At 40.8% G+C, this 17,006-nt stretch overlaps 5 protein-coding genes, 5 non-coding genes and 2 pseudogenes across 10 annotated transcripts; 5 read left to right on the top strand and 7 right to left on the bottom strand.

Moving 5' to 3' along the window:
* The first annotated feature begins 114 nt into the window (after nucleotides 1–114).
* Nucleotides 115–233, top strand: LOC136799878 (5S ribosomal RNA). Its single transcript, XR_010845596.1, has one exon. It is a non-coding gene; the product is annotated as a 5S ribosomal RNA (ribosomal RNA).
* A 200-nt stretch (nucleotides 234–433) lies between these two features.
* LOC136799897 (U1 spliceosomal RNA) lies at nucleotides 434–597 on the bottom strand. The gene has a single exon (XR_010845613.1). It is a non-coding gene; the product is annotated as a U1 spliceosomal RNA (small nuclear RNA).
* A 255-nt stretch (nucleotides 598–852) lies between these two features.
* LOC136799843 (U2 spliceosomal RNA) lies at nucleotides 853–1,045 on the bottom strand. Its single transcript, XR_010845568.1, has one exon. It is a non-coding gene; the product is annotated as a U2 spliceosomal RNA (small nuclear RNA).
* Nucleotides 1,046–4,921: 3,876 nt separating this feature from the next.
* LOC136799823 (histone H2A-like) lies at nucleotides 4,922–6,963 on the top strand. The gene is made up of 2 exons (XM_067056528.1): nucleotides 4,922–5,263; nucleotides 6,478–6,963. Exons 1-2 carry the CDS (start codon nucleotides 4,957–4,959, stop codon nucleotides 6,909–6,911), a joined length of 741 nt encoding a protein of 246 aa, XP_066912629.1. The 5' UTR covers nucleotides 4,922–4,956; the 3' UTR covers nucleotides 6,912–6,963.
* A 164-nt stretch (nucleotides 6,964–7,127) lies between these two features.
* LOC136799880 (5S ribosomal RNA) lies at nucleotides 7,128–7,246 on the top strand. The gene has a single exon (XR_010845598.1). It is a non-coding gene; the product is annotated as a 5S ribosomal RNA (ribosomal RNA).
* Nucleotides 7,247–7,466: 220 nt separating this feature from the next.
* On the bottom strand, nucleotides 7,467–7,630 carry LOC136799896 (U1 spliceosomal RNA). Its single transcript, XR_010845612.1, has one exon. It is a non-coding gene; the product is annotated as a U1 spliceosomal RNA (small nuclear RNA).
* A 255-nt stretch (nucleotides 7,631–7,885) lies between these two features.
* On the bottom strand, nucleotides 7,886–8,091 carry LOC136799866 (U2 spliceosomal RNA; annotated as a pseudogene).
* Nucleotides 8,092–11,622: 3,531 nt separating this feature from the next.
* On the bottom strand, nucleotides 11,623–11,751 carry LOC136799870 (U2 spliceosomal RNA; annotated as a pseudogene).
* Nucleotides 11,752–12,883: 1,132 nt separating this feature from the next.
* LOC136799740 (histone H1-delta-like) lies at nucleotides 12,884–13,562 on the top strand. Its single transcript, XM_067056453.1, has one exon. It carries the CDS (start codon nucleotides 12,969–12,971, stop codon nucleotides 13,509–13,511), a length of 543 nt encoding a protein of 180 aa, XP_066912554.1. The 5' UTR covers nucleotides 12,884–12,968; the 3' UTR covers nucleotides 13,512–13,562.
* A 154-nt stretch (nucleotides 13,563–13,716) lies between these two features.
* Nucleotides 13,717–14,362, bottom strand: LOC136799714 (histone H3). Its single transcript, XM_067056427.1, has one exon. The coding sequence runs from the start codon at nucleotides 14,310–14,312 to the stop codon at nucleotides 13,902–13,904; it is 411 nt and encodes a 136-aa protein (XP_066912528.1). The 5' UTR covers nucleotides 14,313–14,362; the 3' UTR covers nucleotides 13,717–13,901.
* Nucleotides 14,363–14,829: 467 nt separating this feature from the next.
* LOC136799822 (histone H2A-like) lies at nucleotides 14,830–16,854 on the top strand. Its single transcript, XM_067056527.1, has 2 exons — nucleotides 14,830–15,154; nucleotides 16,369–16,854. The coding sequence occupies exons 1-2, from the start codon at nucleotides 14,848–14,850 to the stop codon at nucleotides 16,800–16,802; spliced, it is 741 nt and encodes a 246-aa protein (XP_066912628.1). The 5' UTR covers nucleotides 14,830–14,847; the 3' UTR covers nucleotides 16,803–16,854.
* LOC136799738 (histone H2B, gonadal-like) lies at nucleotides 15,690–16,179 on the bottom strand. The gene has a single exon (XM_067056451.1). The coding sequence runs from the start codon at nucleotides 16,110–16,112 to the stop codon at nucleotides 15,708–15,710; it is 405 nt and encodes a 134-aa protein (XP_066912552.1). The 5' UTR covers nucleotides 16,113–16,179; the 3' UTR covers nucleotides 15,690–15,707.
* Nucleotides 16,855–17,006: the final 152 nt, after the last annotated feature.

Raw genomic sequence — 17,006 nt, 5'->3', positions numbered from 1 at the left:
AACACAACCCTAACCCCACCCTAGCTTCAAAATATAACCCTAGAGAAAGTTATACTCTCTACTGTCATCCTATCCCTTGCAAGTGATCAGACCCCCAGAGATGCCCTTTCTAATGTCTACGTCCATACCACGATGAAAACACCCGTTCTCGTCCGATCACGGAAGTTAAGCATCGTCGGGCCGGGATAGTACTTGGATGGGGGACCGCCTGGGAACTCCCGGTGTCGTAGGCTTTTCATGATTTCTTTTCTTTCTGGGGTCTAAAACTTTCATGGGAGGGGTCTACTAATCATCACTTCTGAGTTCGAGGCGAGATGGGGAAAATAATTTTTGATGGGTGGGGCAAGGCAGGGCAAGGGGTCGAACAGACAAGACCTGAGTTCGAGCCCCATCAGTGGAGAATTTTTTTTTGATTCATTTTTTTTTTAAGAGAAGGGGGCGAGCGCGGACGCAGGCCCCCACTACCAGAAATTGTACGGTCGAGTTACTACACTTGTAGCAATCGCAGAGGTCAGCCCAAGCGAAGTGCAATGCGAGGGCCTCACTCTGGAAGAAACCCCTCCTTGATCAGGCTTTACTTCCCCGTCAGGTAAGTATGAGTTTGAATGCGATTCGTTTCAGCCTAGGTGTCCCCTGGTATAACTTTCCTTGTGGTCTAAAGAAATCAGAAATGCAAATTGCATCCAAGGAAGGAAGAGATGATAGCTAGCTAGCGCGGAGGGAAGGAATGAAGGATAGGGGGCTCATCCGGCCGGGTCAAATAACAAAATGCGCACGCATCGCTCGCGCATGAAGACATAACCACCAGGACTATGGAGGGAAGGAAGCTTTAAGTAGTGATTTCAATTTTTATAAAAATGGGCCGCGCTCGACTGTAGTGCAACGCCGAGGCAACCCGTGGTCAGGGTGAGGTAAACCTCGCTCCCTTGACCCGAAGCCAAAAATCAGATTAATATATGAGCCAACACTATGGAAGGCGTATCAGATATTAAACTGATAAGAACAGATACTACACTTGATCTTAGCCATTAGGCCGAGAAGCGATAAAGAGGATGGAAGGGTTCTCAACCAGGTTGGAAGGAATGATAAAGACTTGGGTTCCTTTGCAGGGGGAGGGGGAGGGGTAGTCAGATTTGAAATGGGATGGGTAATCACGTCCCCAAGGAGGATGGGTGGGAACTAGGGTTAGGGTTAGGGTTCGGAATTTTATGTGTGCTTGGTAGATTGGTAGATTGGCCGGCCCATAGGGTATATAGATCCACTCAGGATCGATCCATGGATTGGAAACAATCAATAAAGTAAGTAAGTAAGTACCTTTCTTTTAGTTAAGTATGCCTTTGTATATTAGATGATAGCTCTTCTGACTGAAGAAAAAAAAAGAATCGAGAGTGAAAGACAATACTTTCTTTAAGATGAGATGTAATGGCAACAAGCACAGGCGGCAAGCACCTGTATCTGTTTTTGTATTTGCTAATCCCATTAAGTCGCTTGTGGTATAGTCTTTTTTATAAAAAAAAATCAAACACCCCTGTCACAAAACCGATCACTGGAAATTGACTTTGATTACATCCCATCCCAAAATATTCCAATTAGAAATTCAACAATTCAACGGAGGAAAATTTGAGCAATAGAAATTCTATCAACATTAGGATTGATTTGATTTCATCCCCCCACTGCACTGGACTACAGGAAGAAGTTACAACGAGGTTGTGAGACTGGGGTGTTTTATACAGCCAGGAGACCAACCAACTAACTTCAAATTCTTTCAGGAAAATTTAATAAAACAGAGGAGGAGACTACATGTTTTTTTTATAAGCATACCAAAATCCGAAAACAGGCTCAGAGATGCTTAGGTCGAAAGCTTAATAAGGCTGAAGAATGCTTGAGGGGATGCTTAAATCTAAATCATAAATTTAGGGAAATACTGAAAATCCGTGAAATTCCAGCAAAGAAAAGCCAAAATCAGGAAAAAAACATTTTTCGTAGGCTCAAGCAATGCTGCTTGCCATATGCTTAATTTTTCCCCATATCTGAGCCTAGATATGCTTATAAGTGCAATGCTTATAAAAAAAAAACATGTAATAGATTCTGAACGTAACAGTCAAATCATCACAACCAGAACACCAGACAAAAATTCAACCTTGTTGGGATATTTCTGTGTTATTTATGTTATTTATGTTAACTGAAACATCTTTTATCATTTAGAAAAAAACATTCTTGGAAATATAACTTTACTCTCGGGTACCTAATAGCCGGGGGGGTTGGAATAAGCAGGGGGGTTGGAAAAAATCTCAAAATTAAATAAGCGGGGGGGTTGGAATAAAAATGCCTGGTGGAAAATGTTTGAAAAGAGGCTAACAGCAGAATAAGACAAAAAAGGGAACTTCAAAACATTTTCCCAAAATTAATAAGCGGGGGGGTTGGAATAAGAATGTCCTGGGTGGAAAATTTTCGAAACATTAATTAGCGGGGGGGGGACGGCTATTAGGTACCCGAGAGTAACTAAATAAGATTTAGAAGCCAAGAAAGAATCAATCGAAAAATAAAACTTGTACAAACGTTTCGAAAAAAGTCATGTATGTCAGAAAAGGTAAGTTTGTTTTTAAGAAAACTGGTAAAAATCACTACGTTGTATCAAAATATCATGAACTAACTAACTTAAAATAACTTATAAAATCTAAACTTAAAGTAAAGCAGTATCTTATTTTACCTCAATAATTGGAAGCTATAACTGAGAAAACATATCCATCTTAGCAGAAGCAAACATCCAAAAGAATATTATGAAACATAATTTGCTCTCGCGTCTTTCAAGATTCGAATGCTCTGACGTTCGATTTTAGAAGACGTTCGATTTTAGAAAACGTTCGAAACTAAAGGTTTGCTTACACGATAAATAAACAACGACATTGACGCGCATACTTACTCCTTTTTTTATTACTAAATCAAACGCAGACCTCTACAAAACCGCAGGTAGTATATGTATGCTTGACAATCTACACCCACCCGCTTTCCAGTTCGGTTCTTTTTATTTCGATGTATTTTGATGAATCTTTGGAGAGTTTCATAATTTGAAATTGAAGTGAAATATATTGCGCGTCAAAGCGGATTTTAAAACGATACTATCATTTTAAAACGATCAGAACTGGTCAAATAGACGATATCGGCTTTCCGAATTCTCCCCGAATGATTACCCATGATGCATTGCGCAAAAAAATTCACGGACAATATTGACTTACTGAGTTTTTTTGCGCAATGCATCATGGGTAATCATTCGGGGAGAATTTCGTTAAGCCGATATCGTCTATTCTTTCGTTCGAAAAAGAGAAAAATGTGGTAAAAATTCAACTAAGGTTGAAAATGAAAAATAATACAATCAAAGTAACTAGCTGCGGTACCCGGCGTCGCACACGCCGGCTAAGCTGTAGCTGAAGCTGTAGCTGAAGGCACTGAAAGTCCTTTTGGAACGCCAAGGGGATAATCAATAATCGTTCGAGTTACGGAGATTCGAGTTATGGAGAGGCAGGATAGCCTAAGAATCTCCTAAAGAGACTGGAGCAATCGTTCGAGTTTATGGAGATATCGAGTTGAGGTGGTTCGAGTTATGGAAAGTCGACTTTTGTTTATTTGAAGCGATAATGGAAAAGATCGTTATAGTCCGGCGGCGAAAAGGGCTTTTTTGCATTAACCCTTACAAGTAGTAAATATGAGTTTTTATCTTATTTTCTCATTATATGGTCCCTTGGGACCCCAAAACCGGTTTTTGCCAAGCTGGCAAAGCTGGGGAAAATTCTTTATGGGGGCTTGAAGGGGTAGGGTCATTTTAGCCTGGGGGTCCTTAGAAAGTCGATTTTTGAAGTTCTCATTTAGCTAAAAATGATTGTACCATCAGATAGAGCTTGAAGAGTAGATCTCCAAAATGGGGTCATTGTCTCATTTGGTGGACTTAGTCTCCCGGAATTGGCTGATACGTCTTCAAAAATGCAAATTTTATGCTGACGTCAGCATTTATGAGAGAATTTCCAGCGAAAGATACCACTTTTAACAGATGTGTCTCGTAGGAACTATCGATTAGAGGGGTCATTTATAGGGTTTCCTAGGCTAGATCATGAGATATTCGAGTTTGAATTTTGATGACTCAGCGTTTTTTCAACGTTTTTGGCCCTTTCTGCNGAAACGCAAGTCAGTCTTGAAGTCTTGAGCGATTTCACGGACCAAACGTTGGAAAGGTAACTTTCGGATGAGCAATTCAGTGGATTTTTGGTATCTTCTGATCTCACGGAGAGCGACGGTTCCTGGTCTGTATCTGTGTGGTTTCTTGACTCCACCGGTGGCTGGTGCACTCTTTCTTGCAGCTTTGGTAGCCAATTGTTTTCGTGGGGCTTTGCCTCCAGTTGATTTACGAGCAGTTTGCTTTGTTCTAGCCATTTTTCTAGTAGAAGTGCTTGATTTGCTTGAATTCTCTAGCAAAAATCAAATTTGAATGAATTTTTTTAAGGCTTCCCGGTTTTCAGAATGTTTACATCGAAATCGCGTAATCTGATTGGTCGATGAAAGTGAAATCTGATTGGTTTAAAAAAACAGCGTTTATATCCCTTTTTGAAAATCAACAAAATCCGTGTTTGTTGGCGACGGGAAAAAGCTTATATCTCAGCCAATTTTAAATCTTTTTTCATGATTTTTTCTTTAAAAGACGTCTCATCTGCCCTGAAATCTTTCTGCCAAAGATCTTTTTGATAGCTTTTGTAGTTTCTGAGATATTCGCGAAAAACCGCCAAACTTCAAACTTTTTTGCAACTTTGTTTTTTTGATTTGAGTAATCTCGATTCTGATTGGTCGAAATAGGTGTTTCCACATACATCCGTACTTCGAAATTTTCTGATTTGGTAGAAAATAGAATTTTGGAAGTGCAAATTCAAACAGTTTCTGTATTCAGCTTACTGAACGTACATCGCAATAATGACTGGTAGAGGAAAAGGAGGAAAAGGATTGGGCAAAGGAGGTGCCAAACGTCACAGAAAGATCTTACGTGACAACATCCAAGGTATCACCAAACCAGCCATCCGTCGTCTTGCTCGTCGAGGTGGTGTCAAACGTATCTCTGGTTTGATCTACGAAGAGACCCGTGGTGTCTTGAAAGTTTTCTTGGAAAATGTCATCCGTGATGCTGTCACTTACACCGAGCACGCCAAAAGGAAGACTGTCACCGCCATGGACGTCGTCTACGCCTTGAAACGACAAGGACGTACTCTCTACGGATTCGGAGGTTAAGAAGTTTGACTTGGACTCAACAAAACGGCTATTTTTATAGCCACACATCTCATAAAAAACAAATCTTACTTTGTATATCTCAAGCTTTGAATTTTAATTCATAGCATACCCTGACCCTTTCCCTATCTACCCCTCCAAACAAAAAAATTATAACCCTCCCAAAAATCTTAGAATTGAAATTTTCCTACCCATAACACAAGGGATTCTTTTCTTAGAAAAATTATCTGACGTTCGTTCAAAGACTTGCATTTTTCGAAAATTATTTGACGTTAAACAGAATTTTCTTCATGACTTTTCAATAGTCAGAGAAATTTCTCATGGATTTGTAGTCTACAATATTTGACGTTAGATTTTTTTTCCAGCCAAAAATAGGTTCAATCCTTTCCTCAGAAAGAAATTATTTGACGTTAAACTATTTTAATGAAAATTTTCAAACTCAAACTCAGGCAGGCAGGCAGGAAGGGAGACAAAATTATAGACAAGTATAGGTTGTTTTTTAAAAGATTTGTGGTCTTAAAAAAGACCGTTTTGGGGTTCCAACAAGGGGAGAAATCTATTTGCTGCTGGTGTATTTGGTGACGGCTTTGGTTCCTTCTGAGACGGCGTGCTTGGCCAACTCTCCTGGAAGCAAGAGACGAACAGCAGTTTGGATCTCACGAGATGAGATGGTGGATTTCTTGTTTTGAAGAGCCAATCGTGAAGCTTCGGATGCGATTCTCTCGAAGATATCGTTGACGAAAGAGTTCATGATACTCATGGCTTTGGATGAAGCTCCAACATCGGGGTGGACTTGTTTCAAGACGTTGTAGATGTAGATGGTGTAAGATTCACGTCTCTTTCTCTTGCGTTTCTTGTCGCCAGTTCCTCCAATTTGCCTCCTTTCTTTCCAGCTCTCTTCTCTCCTTTCTTGGCCACTTTTGGGGCTTGTTTTCCTCCTTTTTGGTGCGTCAGACATGATGAATTTTGCGTAGAACTACTGCTTTGCAAAAATGCTAATCAGTGTTTTGAGACAAATCAAAATAAAAAACATTTCAATAAAAAAAGGGATTCTACGGAATCCAAAAATGCGATTACGCGCTGTGATTGGTCGAGCCGGTTTCACTATTGTTTAATGGCGCAATCTGATTGGTTTAGAAAAGAGCGTTTATATCCCTTTTTCTGAACGTAAAAAAATAAGCTTTTTCTGTGGGAAGTAATTCAACTACAATTTTTGCTTCGAAAGTGTCTCTTCGTACGTGAATACTTTATCGAAAATCATCATGTCTGGACGTGGAAAAGGAGGAAAAGCCAAGACAAAGTCAAAGACCAGATCATTCAGAGCTGGATTACAATTTCCAGTTGGCAGAGTCCACCGATTCTTGAGAAAAGGACACTATGCTTCTCGAATTGGATCCGGAGCTCCAGTTTACTTGGCTGCTGTTTTGGAATACTTGTCTGCTGAAATCTTGGAGTTGGCTGGTAACGCTGCCCGTGACAACAAGAAACAAAGAATCATCCCAAGACATCTCCAATTGGCCGTCCGAAACGACGAAGAATTGAACAAGCTCTTGAGTGGAGTCACCATTGCCAATGGTGGTGTCTTGCCAAACATCAACGCTCTCTTGCTTCCCAAGAAGAACAAAGAATCAGCCAAGAAGAACTAAGTCTCTCCTCTGATGTTGGAACCCCAAAAACGGTCTTTTTTAAGACCACAAATCTCTTAAAAAACAAACCATACTTGTCTATATTTTTTTGAACCTCTGGTTTCAAACACAACCCTAACCCTAACCCTAGCCCTAGCTTCAAAATATAACCCTATACTCTCTACTGTAATCCTATCCCTTGCAAGTGATCAGACCCCCAAAGAAACCCTACCTAGTGTCTACGTCCATACCACGATGAAAACACCCGTTCTCGTCCGATCACGGAAGTTAAGCATCGTCGGGCCGGGATAGTACTTGGATGGGGGACCGCCTGGGAACTCCCGGTGTCGTAGACTTTTCATGATTTCTTTTCTATCTGGGGTCTAATACTTTCATGGGAGGGGTCTAATACTTTCATGGGAGGGGTCTAACCATCACTTCTGAGTTCGAGGCGAGGTGGGTAAAATAATTTTTCATGAGTGGGGCAAGGCAGGGCAAGGTGTCGACAATAGACAAGACTTGAGTTCGAGCCCTGTCAGTGAAGAAATTTTTTTTATTCAATTTTTTTTTTAAAGAAGGGGGCGAGCGCGGACGCAGGCCCCCACTACCAGAAATTGTACGGTCGAGTTACTACACTTGTAGCAATCGCAGAGGTCAGCCCAAGCGAAGTGCAATGCGAGGGCCTCACTCTGGAAGAAACCCCTCCTTGATCAGGCTTTACTTCCCCGTCAGGTAAGTATGAGTTTAAATGCGGTTCGTTTCACCCTAGGTGTCCCTTGGTATAACTTTCCTTGTGGTCTAAAGAAATCAGAAATGCAAATTGCATCCAAGGAAGGGATGATAGCTAGCTAGCGCGGAGGGAAGGAATGAAGGATAGGGGGCTCATCCACATGGCCGGGTCAAATAACAAAATGCGCACGCATCGCTCGCGCATGAAGACATAACCACCAGGACTATGGAGGGAAGGAAACTTTAAGTAGTGAATTCAATTTTTATAAAAATGGGCCGCGCTCGACTGTAGTGCAACGCCGAGGCAACCCGTGGTCAGGGTGAGGTAAACCTCGCTCCCTTGACCCGAAGCCAAAAATCAGATTAATATATGAGCCAACACTATGGAAGGCGTATCAGATATTAAACTGATAAGAACAGATACTTTTTTTTTTTTTTTTTTTTTTTTTTTTTTTTTTTTTTTATAAACTATGCTATTTACATAACAAGTAAAAAATGTTTTCACGTATTCTAAGGGACAAGATGGTTGCCATAGGCTTATTTGGTGCAGCCCTATAATACAAGGGACTGTGATCACCGCATAAAAAGGGTCCCAAAGAAAAAAATTATTTGTTTTGTTGTATTCTTCAATTGTTTGTTTTGGTTGTTTTTCTCTAAGTGAGTTGTTGTAGAAAAATTGTGTCCTTGTCCGCCAAAATTCCCAAAGTTCTCGGTTGGGCGTCCATTTGAAGGATGTCTCCTTCATGGAGTGTTGGCGGATGCAGGCAGTTCTTACAAGTTTTTCTATTTGTTCGTTCAGTTCATCTTCGAATCGTTCTGTGTTTTCTATATCTGGTCTTGGATGGTTTTTGTCCAGTTGGTCTATTTGTTCAAAAAACATCGCGTAGGTTCTAGAGGCGCGATAACCTAGCCTTCTCTTTAAGTCAAGCAGTTTCATGAGTGTCAACCATTCCCATTTACTGAGCATGTATAGCCAGCCGACATCTCCGAAAAAGTTCTCATATCCATGTATGGCGGGTTTCCAATCTCTCATCGAGTATGGAGTTTTGGTGTTTGTGTAATATTGGCGGCGTTTCTTTACGTATTCTGAAAAGTTAACACGGATTGATTTGTGACTACATTGTGTAAGTGGAGTCGTCTTCTTTGCTTGCACCTTTGGGAAGTGTTGGATGATTTGGTCATTTAAGGGAATTTTTGGTGGTTCCGAGTTTTCGTCGGGTTTAGTGTTGTCAATGGTGTCGATTTCCATAGCGCCATTGGACGAGGAATCGTCGTCGGATAGGATTTCTCCATCAGATGACAGGACCAGGTCCTCGGCCGACTTTTCTTGTTGGATTGGTTTTTGGACCTCCTCTTGTGTTGGTTGTTGGGTTTCTTTTGGTTTTTGTGTTGGTTGTTGGGTTTCTTTTGGTTTGTTTGTGTTTTTGGTTTTAGGGGTTTGTTTTTTAACTTCCTCTTTTCGTACAAGTCTGCCCATATCTGCATCGTTGTACGCGAGGGTAATTTTGGTGGGGTTATCTCCAGGTAGAGTTATTGTGTATTTGTGGGATAGAGCTTTGCTTAGGTCTGAGAAGACGATTTGCCAGTTTCCGTTTCTGTACTTGATGGTTTTGTACGTCTTTTTGATAGGTTGAATCTTTGTGAACGTGCCCCATTGGCTGGCTATTGAGGTCACGTGGTTTTGATCGTATTCCACAGGAATTCCTTGCACCGTCACCACAAGTGAAGTGGTTCTTGTGCTGTCTTGAAATTCTGTGCGTGTTTTGAGAAGGAGATTTTTAGCGGCTAGAGTTTCCAAATGAATGTACACTCTCTTCAGCGAAGTTGTCACAGCAACGACTTGTTCTTGAAGACCGATGTTGATGATGGTATCCAATGCCTTCTCGATTGTCCATTCGGGTCTTGGGAGATGAACAGTCTTTTCGTTGAATCGCATAATAATCAGTTGTGGTGCACTGCAGATGATCGAGTCTCGGGCTCTCCAATCGGACTTTTAAATTGGATTAACCAATAGCCGGGTTACGGACAGTCTCGCTTTCCCAACAGATAAGAACAGATACTTTTTTTTTTTTTTTTTTTTTTTTTTCATAAGTCATATATTTACATAACAAGTAAAAATATAAATTGATGTTTAAGTTGTTATTGATTTCTAAAGCTGAGTTACCATTCTAGACCTGACTTTCCTAAGAAAAAACCCTAATATTCAAAACTACCACCAGAGACTCGAAGAGACGCAATGCTACAACAGAACCAGCGATCATGGAAGAGCTACCGCCCAACCCAAAGAAAAATACACCCTACAAGTAGACTACCTTGTAGAAGTGTTTACCCCCCTCAAAAACCAAAGAAAACGAAGACCTCAGTGCCCCAGTCAGGTCCTGTCTGGTACTCGTGTAGCTATAGAAATATTAAGACAATTCATACGAAATAACGACCTTTATTAAAACGCCAAATTGCCCAATTTTTATCACTTGGATATGGTTTGTCTATCAATGACTTTGTGTCCTTGAATTCTTTCCAACGTGATACAACAACTTTGATAAAATGTTCTATTTGTGTTTCGCATTTGTAGCTTCTAAAGTCTGATGGAGCATAATTATCACAATAATGTATGTATCCATCAGCGAAAAAACTATAGTTTGACTCTTGTAATTTAGTGTCTTGTCTCATTATATTTAGTCGAAACATCATTGCTGCCCATTCATGTTCATCAAGAAAGAAGGACCAAGCAATATGGCCATAAAAGTATTTAGTCTCCAAAGCTTCACTAACCTTTGTGACGGTGTTAGATGGTCCTTGAAGGAAGTACTTTGATCTTGTTGAAATGAATTTGTTAAAGTTATTTTCCGGTGAATTCTTTTTGTAGTTTGCGATGGTTATGAATTTGTTTCCCTTATTTGATGTGGATGGTGTCTTTGATTCTCCAGTCGTTTTTGTTTTTGTTGATGTTTTGGTTCCGAACGGGGTTCGAACTGCGACCTCTGGATTAGAAGTCTGGTGCGCTGCCGATTGCGCCACTGATACTTGGGTTGAGTTGGTTTCTGTTTTGGATTTCTTTGGACTTTTATCTTGGACGTGTCCCTCTACTGGGGTTTTACGGGTTATTTGAGTTGGGTTAACCTCAAAATCCATTGGAGCCTCCACCAGCTGTCGGTTTCCATGGTTTATGTAGGTTTTCATTGGTTTCTTTAGACTGTTATCCTGGCGATTGGTTTCCGGTTTGGTACCAACCTCTAAGTCCGAGTCTAATGAATCAACGTCCATGTGTGAGCTGGCTTCCTTGGCAGCTCCTGAATACGATGGCATGTGTCCTTGTCTCACATCCGGTGTTTCTGAAGCTGGTTGTCGCGATGCCTGCTCATGGTGCGTTGGGTTCGTTGGTTGCTTGGGATATTCGGTTTTTGTTTTTGTTTTTTTCTTCTCCACTGCTCTGGGGCTGAGAGGGAGGAGGGGGATTGGTTTTTTGTAGGTCTTGTCGGTACAACACGTTTGATCATTTCGGCTTGTCGAACGCTGTTGTGATGTAGATTTTTTCGTTGAGGGCAGAACTTTTTGCTGAGATGTGATTTCGGAAGCTCTTTGAAGAAACGCTTGAAATGAATTTGCCAATTGCCATTTCTGTAGCGGATGTTTCTGTAGATTTTTGTTGTTGCTATTGTCTTGGTTTACTTCTCCCCAAGCTGAAAAGATGTCGAATACGTCATTCTTTGTTAGCTCGATCGGAATTCCTTGTGCCGTTACCACAAGTGGAATTGATTCGACGGGATCGAAGAAACCTTTTGTTAATAGATGTTGTTTTGTTGCCAAACTTTTCAGATGAACGTAAGTGCGTTTGAGTGATCTTGTAACAGCATTTATGTCCGATCCGTAACCACAATCGATTATCTTGTCGATGGCACTTTCGACGCTGATTTCTGACGAAACGTATACGGATAGCGCATGCAACTTCATTGTGGTGCAAGTTTGGTGAAATTTTGTTTTTGGAGAATCTTCTTCTTGGACGATCGAGTCTCGGCTCTCCAATCGGGCTTTTAAATTGGAATAACCAATAGCCGGGTTACGGACAGTCTCTTTGCTTAACAACTAAGAACAGATACTACACTTGATCTTAGCCATTAGGCCGAGAAGCGATACCGAGGATGGCTTTGGTTTTCAGCCAAGCTGGGAAGGAATGATAAAGACTTGTGGTTTCCTTTGCAGGGGAGGGGGAGGGGGTAGTCAGATTTGAAATGGGATGGGTAATCACGTCCCCCAAGCAAGGAGGATGGGAACTAGGGTTAGGGTTAGGGTTCGGAATTTTCGGTGTGCTTCCTGCTTCCTACCGGTAGATTGGCCGGCCCATAGGCCTGTATCCACTCAGGATCGATCGATCGATCGATGGGAAACAATCAATAAAGTAAGTGAGAATAGAAAAAATTTCAAAGCTTGGACATAAACCCTAACCCTAACCCTAACCCTAACCCTAACCCTAACCCTAACCCTAACCAATTTTTGTCTATTTTGACTTTATTTTTCAAACGGGAGCGAGTTGCTGGCTAGAAGGGTTCCCTATTTTCCCTGCTCAGTTCACTTTTTCATGTTCATAAAAAATTTTCAACCAGCCCAAAAACAAGAGCCTAGAGAACATTCGCCTACCCTGCCTGACCTAAGAATTGGAGAAAAAATTTTTTTTTTCCTCTCCCAAAAATATTTTCTTATTTTCTTTCCTACTCTTAGGGAAGGTTTACTTCATTCCAAAGGCTCCACACCCCTTTCTTGGGCTCAGGGTTAGTGTTAGCCCAAGTTCTGACATCCACAACAACCCCTCAAAACATAAAATTTTGCCGTGTTTTCCCATGTTGCCGCGCACCCGATTTCCTCAACCAAAAATAATGTCACCGAAAAACTGCTTATGGTGCCGAAAAGCAGAGGCCTTGGAGCAACTTTAACAAAAAGAATCAAGTCCGTAGCTATTTTTTTCGCAGAGTTATTTGCTTTTCAAGACGAAATTTCTTCGAAAAATCAATGAAATTTCCTCTTTTTTCTTTAATAACTTTTTTTCTACTCGACCGATTGCTTTCAAATTTTCACCCAACCTAGCCTAACTATTTCCCCGTCCAGAACAGTTTTTTATTTTGTTATACCTTTTCGGGAAAGCCCTTATTTTACACTTTGCCCGTCACCAACAAACACGATTTATAAAAAGGGATATAAATGCATTTTTGAAAATTGCTTACTTTCGCGTCCGAAATCGGAAAAAATTCCATTCTAATAGAAAAAAACTGAAAATCGAGAATCAGTCTACGAAAAAGTTAGAAGTGTCTGAACTACTGAAATTTTTTACGTTCAAACTTGAAATTCATTGCAATCATGTCTGAAGCACAAAAGAAGAAAGCTGCACCAAAAAAGCCAGCTGAGCATCCAAAATACATCGACATGGTGTCTGCTGCAATCGTCGCTTTGAAAGAAAGAAGTGGATCTTCAAGACAAGCCATCCTCAAGTACATCCAAGCCAACTACAAAGTCGGAGACAATGCTTCTGTCCACCTCAAGATGGCTCTGAAGAGAGGTGTTATCAGCGGTGTCTTGTCTCAACCCAAAGGAACCGGTGCATCAGGATCTTTCAAAGTTGTAAAGAAGACCGAGCCAAAGAAGAAGGCTGCTCCCAAGAAGAAGCCCGCCGCTAAGAAACCAGCTGCTAAAAAGACCACCAAGAAAACCACCCCAAAGAAGAAGCCTGCTGCCAAGAAAGCCAAATCTACACCCAAGAAGAAGACCGCTGCCAAAAAGAAGCCAGCTTCTGCTGCTAAAAAACCAGCAGCCAAGAAAGCCACCAAGAAACCTGCAGCCAAGAAGCCAGCAGCAAAGAAACCAGCCAAGAAAACCCCAAAGAAGAGGACAACCAAGAAATAAATTGCACCCTACTTGCTTTGGAACTTCAAAACGGCTATTTTTATAGCCACAAATCTTTTAAAAAACAATTTATACTTGACTATATTCCCTTCAACCCTAACCCTAGATAGAAAAATTTCCCAAAAGAAATTCTCGAACTTTTTAATTTTTTTTTACAAGGCAAGGCCATATTGTTGCCTACTTTGGGATTTCTAATTTTGCTATAATTTTTGAATTTTTCCATCCTACTCAGAGGCCTATTCATTTGAATTTTCTGGGATTTTTTTTGAGTCTCAGGGAGGGGAGTTATGTCATATTTGGGGGATTCATGATATACACAGTAAGATTTGTTTTTTAGGAGATGTGTGGCTATAAAAATAGCCGGTTTTTTGGTCCACGATCAGGAAAGATCTAAGCACGTTCTCCACGGATTCTTCGGGCCAATTGGATGTCTTTTGGCATGATGGTGACACGTTTAGCATGGATGGCACACAAGTTGGTGTCTTCGAAGAGTCCGACGAGGTAGGCTTCAGATGCTTCTTGGAGAGCAGAGACGGCGGAGCTTTGGAAACGTAAGTCAGTCTTGAAGTCTTGAGCGATTTCACGGACCAAACGTTGGAAAGGTAACTTTCGGATGAGCAATTCAGTGGATTTTTGGTATCTTCTGATCTCACGGAGAGCGACGGTTCCTGGTCTGTATCTGTGTGGTTTCTTGACTCCACCGGTGGCTGGTGCACTCTTTCTTGCAGCTTTGGTAGCCAATTGTTTTCGTGGGGCTTTGCCTCCAGTTGATTTACGAGCAGTTTGCTTAGTTCTAGCCATTTTTCTAGTAGAAGTGCTTGATTTGCTTGAATTCTCTAGCAAAAATCAAATTTGAATGAATTTTTTTAAGGCTTCCCGGTTTTCAGAATGTTTACATCGAAATCGCGTAATCTGATTGGTCGATGAAAGTGAAATCTGATTGGTTTAAAAAACAGCGTTTATATCCCTTTTTGAAAATCAACAAAATCCGTGTTTGTTGGCGACGGGAAAAAGCTTATATCTCAGCCAATTTTAAATCTTTTTTCATGATTTTTTTCTTTAAAAGACGTCTCATCTGCCCTGAAATCTTTCTGCCAAAGATCTTTTTGATAGCTTTTGTAGTTTCTGAGATATTCGCGAAAAACCGCCAAACTTCAAACTTTTTTGCAACTTTGTTTTTTTGATTTGAGTAATCTCGATTCTGATTGGTCGAAATAGGTGTTTCCACATACATCCGTACTTCGAAATTTTCTGATTTGGTAGAAAATAGAATTTTGGAAAAATTCAAAATTTCAAACAGTTTCTGTACTCAGCTTACTGAACGTACATCGCAAAAATGACTGGTAGAGGAAAAGGAGGAAAAGGATTGGGCAAAGGAGGTGCCAAACGTCACAGAAAGATCTTACGTGACAACATCCAAGGTATCACCAAACCAGCCATCCGTCGTCTTGCTCGTCGAGGTGGTGTCAAACGTATCTCTGGTTTGATCTACGAAGAGACCCGTGGTGTCTTGAAAGTTTTCTTGGAAAATGTCATCCGTGATGCTGTCACTTACACCGAGCACGCCAAAAGGAAGACTGTCACCGCCATGGACGTCGTCTACGCCTTGAAACGACAAGGACGTACTCTCTACGGATTCGGAGGTTAAGAAGTTTGACTTGGACTCAACAAAACGGCTATTTTTATAGCCACACATCTCATAAAAAACAAATCTTACTTTGTATATCTCAAGCTTTGAATTTTAATTCATAGCATACCCTGACCCTTTCCCTATCTACCCCTCCAAACAAAAAAATTATAACCCTCCCAAAAATCTTAGAATTGAAATTTTCCTACCCATAACACAAGGGATTCTTTTCTTAGAAAAATTATCTGACGTTCGTTCAAAAATTTTTCGAAAATTATTTGACGTTAAACAGAATTTTCTTCATGACTTTTCAATAGTCAGAGAAATTTCTCATGGATTTGTAGTCTACAATATTTGACGTTAGATTTTTTTTCCAGCCAAAAATAGGTTCAATCCTTTCCTCAGAAAGAAATTATTTGACGTTAAACTATTTTAATGAAAATTTTCAAACTCAAACTCAGGCAGGCAGGCAGGAAGGGAGACAAAATTATAGACAAGTATAGGTTGTTTTTTAAAAGATTTGTGGTCTTAAAAAAGACCGTTTTGGGGGTTCCAACAAGGGGAGAAATCTATTTGCTGCTGGTGTATTTGGTGACGGCTTTGGTTCCTTCTGAGACGGCGTGCTTGGCCAACTCTCCTGGAAGCAAGAGACGAACAGCAGTTTGGATCTCACGAGATGAGATGGTGGATTTCTTGTTTTGAAGAGCCAATCGTGAAGCTTCGGATGCGATTCTCTCGAAGATATCGTTGACGAAAGAGTTCATGATGCTCATGGCTTTGGATGAAGCTCCAACATCGGGGTGGACTTGTTTCAAGACGTTGTAGATGTAGATGGTGTAAGATTCACGTCTCTTTCTCTTGCGTTTCTTGTCGCCAGTTCCTCCAATTTTGCCTCCTTTCTTTCCAGCTCTCTTCTCTCCTTTCTTGGCCACTTTTGGGGCTTGTTTTCCTCCTTTTGCTGGTGCGTCAGACATGATGAATTTTGCGTAGAACTACTGCTTTGCAAAAATGCTAATCAGTGTTTTGAGACAAATCAAAATAAAAAACATTTCAATAAAAAAAAGGGATTCTACGGAATCCAAAAATGCGATTACGCGCTGTGATTGGTCGAGCCGGTTTCACTATTGTTTTAATGGCGCAATCTGATTGGTTTAGAAAAGAGCGTTTATATCCCTTTTTCTGAACGTAAAAAAATAAGCTTTTTCTGTGGGAAGTAATTCAACTACAATTTTTGCTTCGAAAGTGTCTCTTCGTACGTGAATACTTTATCGAAAATCATCATGTCTGGACGTGGAAAAGGAGGAAAAGCCAAGACAAAGTCAAAGACCAGATCATTCAGAGCTGGATTACAATTTCCAGTTGGCAGAGTCCACCGATTCTTGAGAAAAGGACACTATGCTTCTCGAATTGGATCCGGAGCTCCAGTTTACTTGGCTGCTGTTTTGGAATACTTGTCTGCTGAAATCTTGGAGTTGGCTGGTAACGCTGCCCGTGACAACAAGAAACAAAGAATCATCCCAAGACATCTCCAATTGGCCGTCCGAAACGACGAAGAATTGAACAAGCTCTTGAGTGGAGTCACCATTGCCAATGGTGGTGTCTTGCCAAACATCAACGCTCTCTTGCTTCCCAAGAAGAACAAAGAATCAGCCAAGAAGAACTAAGTCTCTCTTCTGATGTTGGAACCCCAAAAACGGTCTTTTTTAAGACCACAAATCTCTTAAAAAACATTCCATACTTGTCTATATTTTTTTGAACCTCTGGTTTCAAACACAACCCTAACCCTAGCTTCAAAATATAACCCTAGAGAACGTTATACTCTCTACTACTGTCATCCTATCCCCTGCAAGTGATCAGACCCCCAGAGA

This window comes from Clytia hemisphaerica, unplaced genomic scaffold, assembly GCF_902728285.1.
Source record: "Clytia hemisphaerica strain Z4C2 unplaced genomic scaffold, Clytia hemisphaerica genome assembly, whole genome shotgun sequence".
Lineage (NCBI taxonomy): Eukaryota > Metazoa > Cnidaria > Hydrozoa > Leptothecata > Clytiidae > Clytia > Clytia hemisphaerica.
The sequence above is the reverse complement of the archived record's forward strand: the minus strand, read 5'-3'. Positions and strand labels throughout refer to the sequence as shown.

Coding starts and splice junctions, on each gene's coding strand:
- LOC136799823 (XM_067056528.1), top strand. CDS start 4,957: ATGACTGGTAGAGGAAAAGGAGGAAAAGGATTGGGCAAAGGAGGTGCC. Junction 5,264..6,477: donor TACTCTCTACGGATTCGGAG/GTTAAGAAGTTT, acceptor TCAACTACAATT/TTTGCTTCGAAAGTGTCTCT.
- LOC136799740 (XM_067056453.1), top strand. CDS start 12,969: ATGTCTGAAGCACAAAAGAAGAAAGCTGCACCAAAAAAGCCAGCTGAG.
- LOC136799714 (XM_067056427.1), bottom strand. CDS start 14,312: ATGGCTAGAACTAAGCAAACTGCTCGTAAATCAACTGGAGGCAAAGCC.
- LOC136799822 (XM_067056527.1), top strand. CDS start 14,848: ATGACTGGTAGAGGAAAAGGAGGAAAAGGATTGGGCAAAGGAGGTGCC. Junction 15,155..16,368: donor TACTCTCTACGGATTCGGAG/GTTAAGAAGTTT, acceptor TCAACTACAATT/TTTGCTTCGAAAGTGTCTCT.
- LOC136799738 (XM_067056451.1), bottom strand. CDS start 16,112: ATGTCTGACGCACCAGCAAAAGGAGGAAAACAAGCCCCAAAAGTGGCC.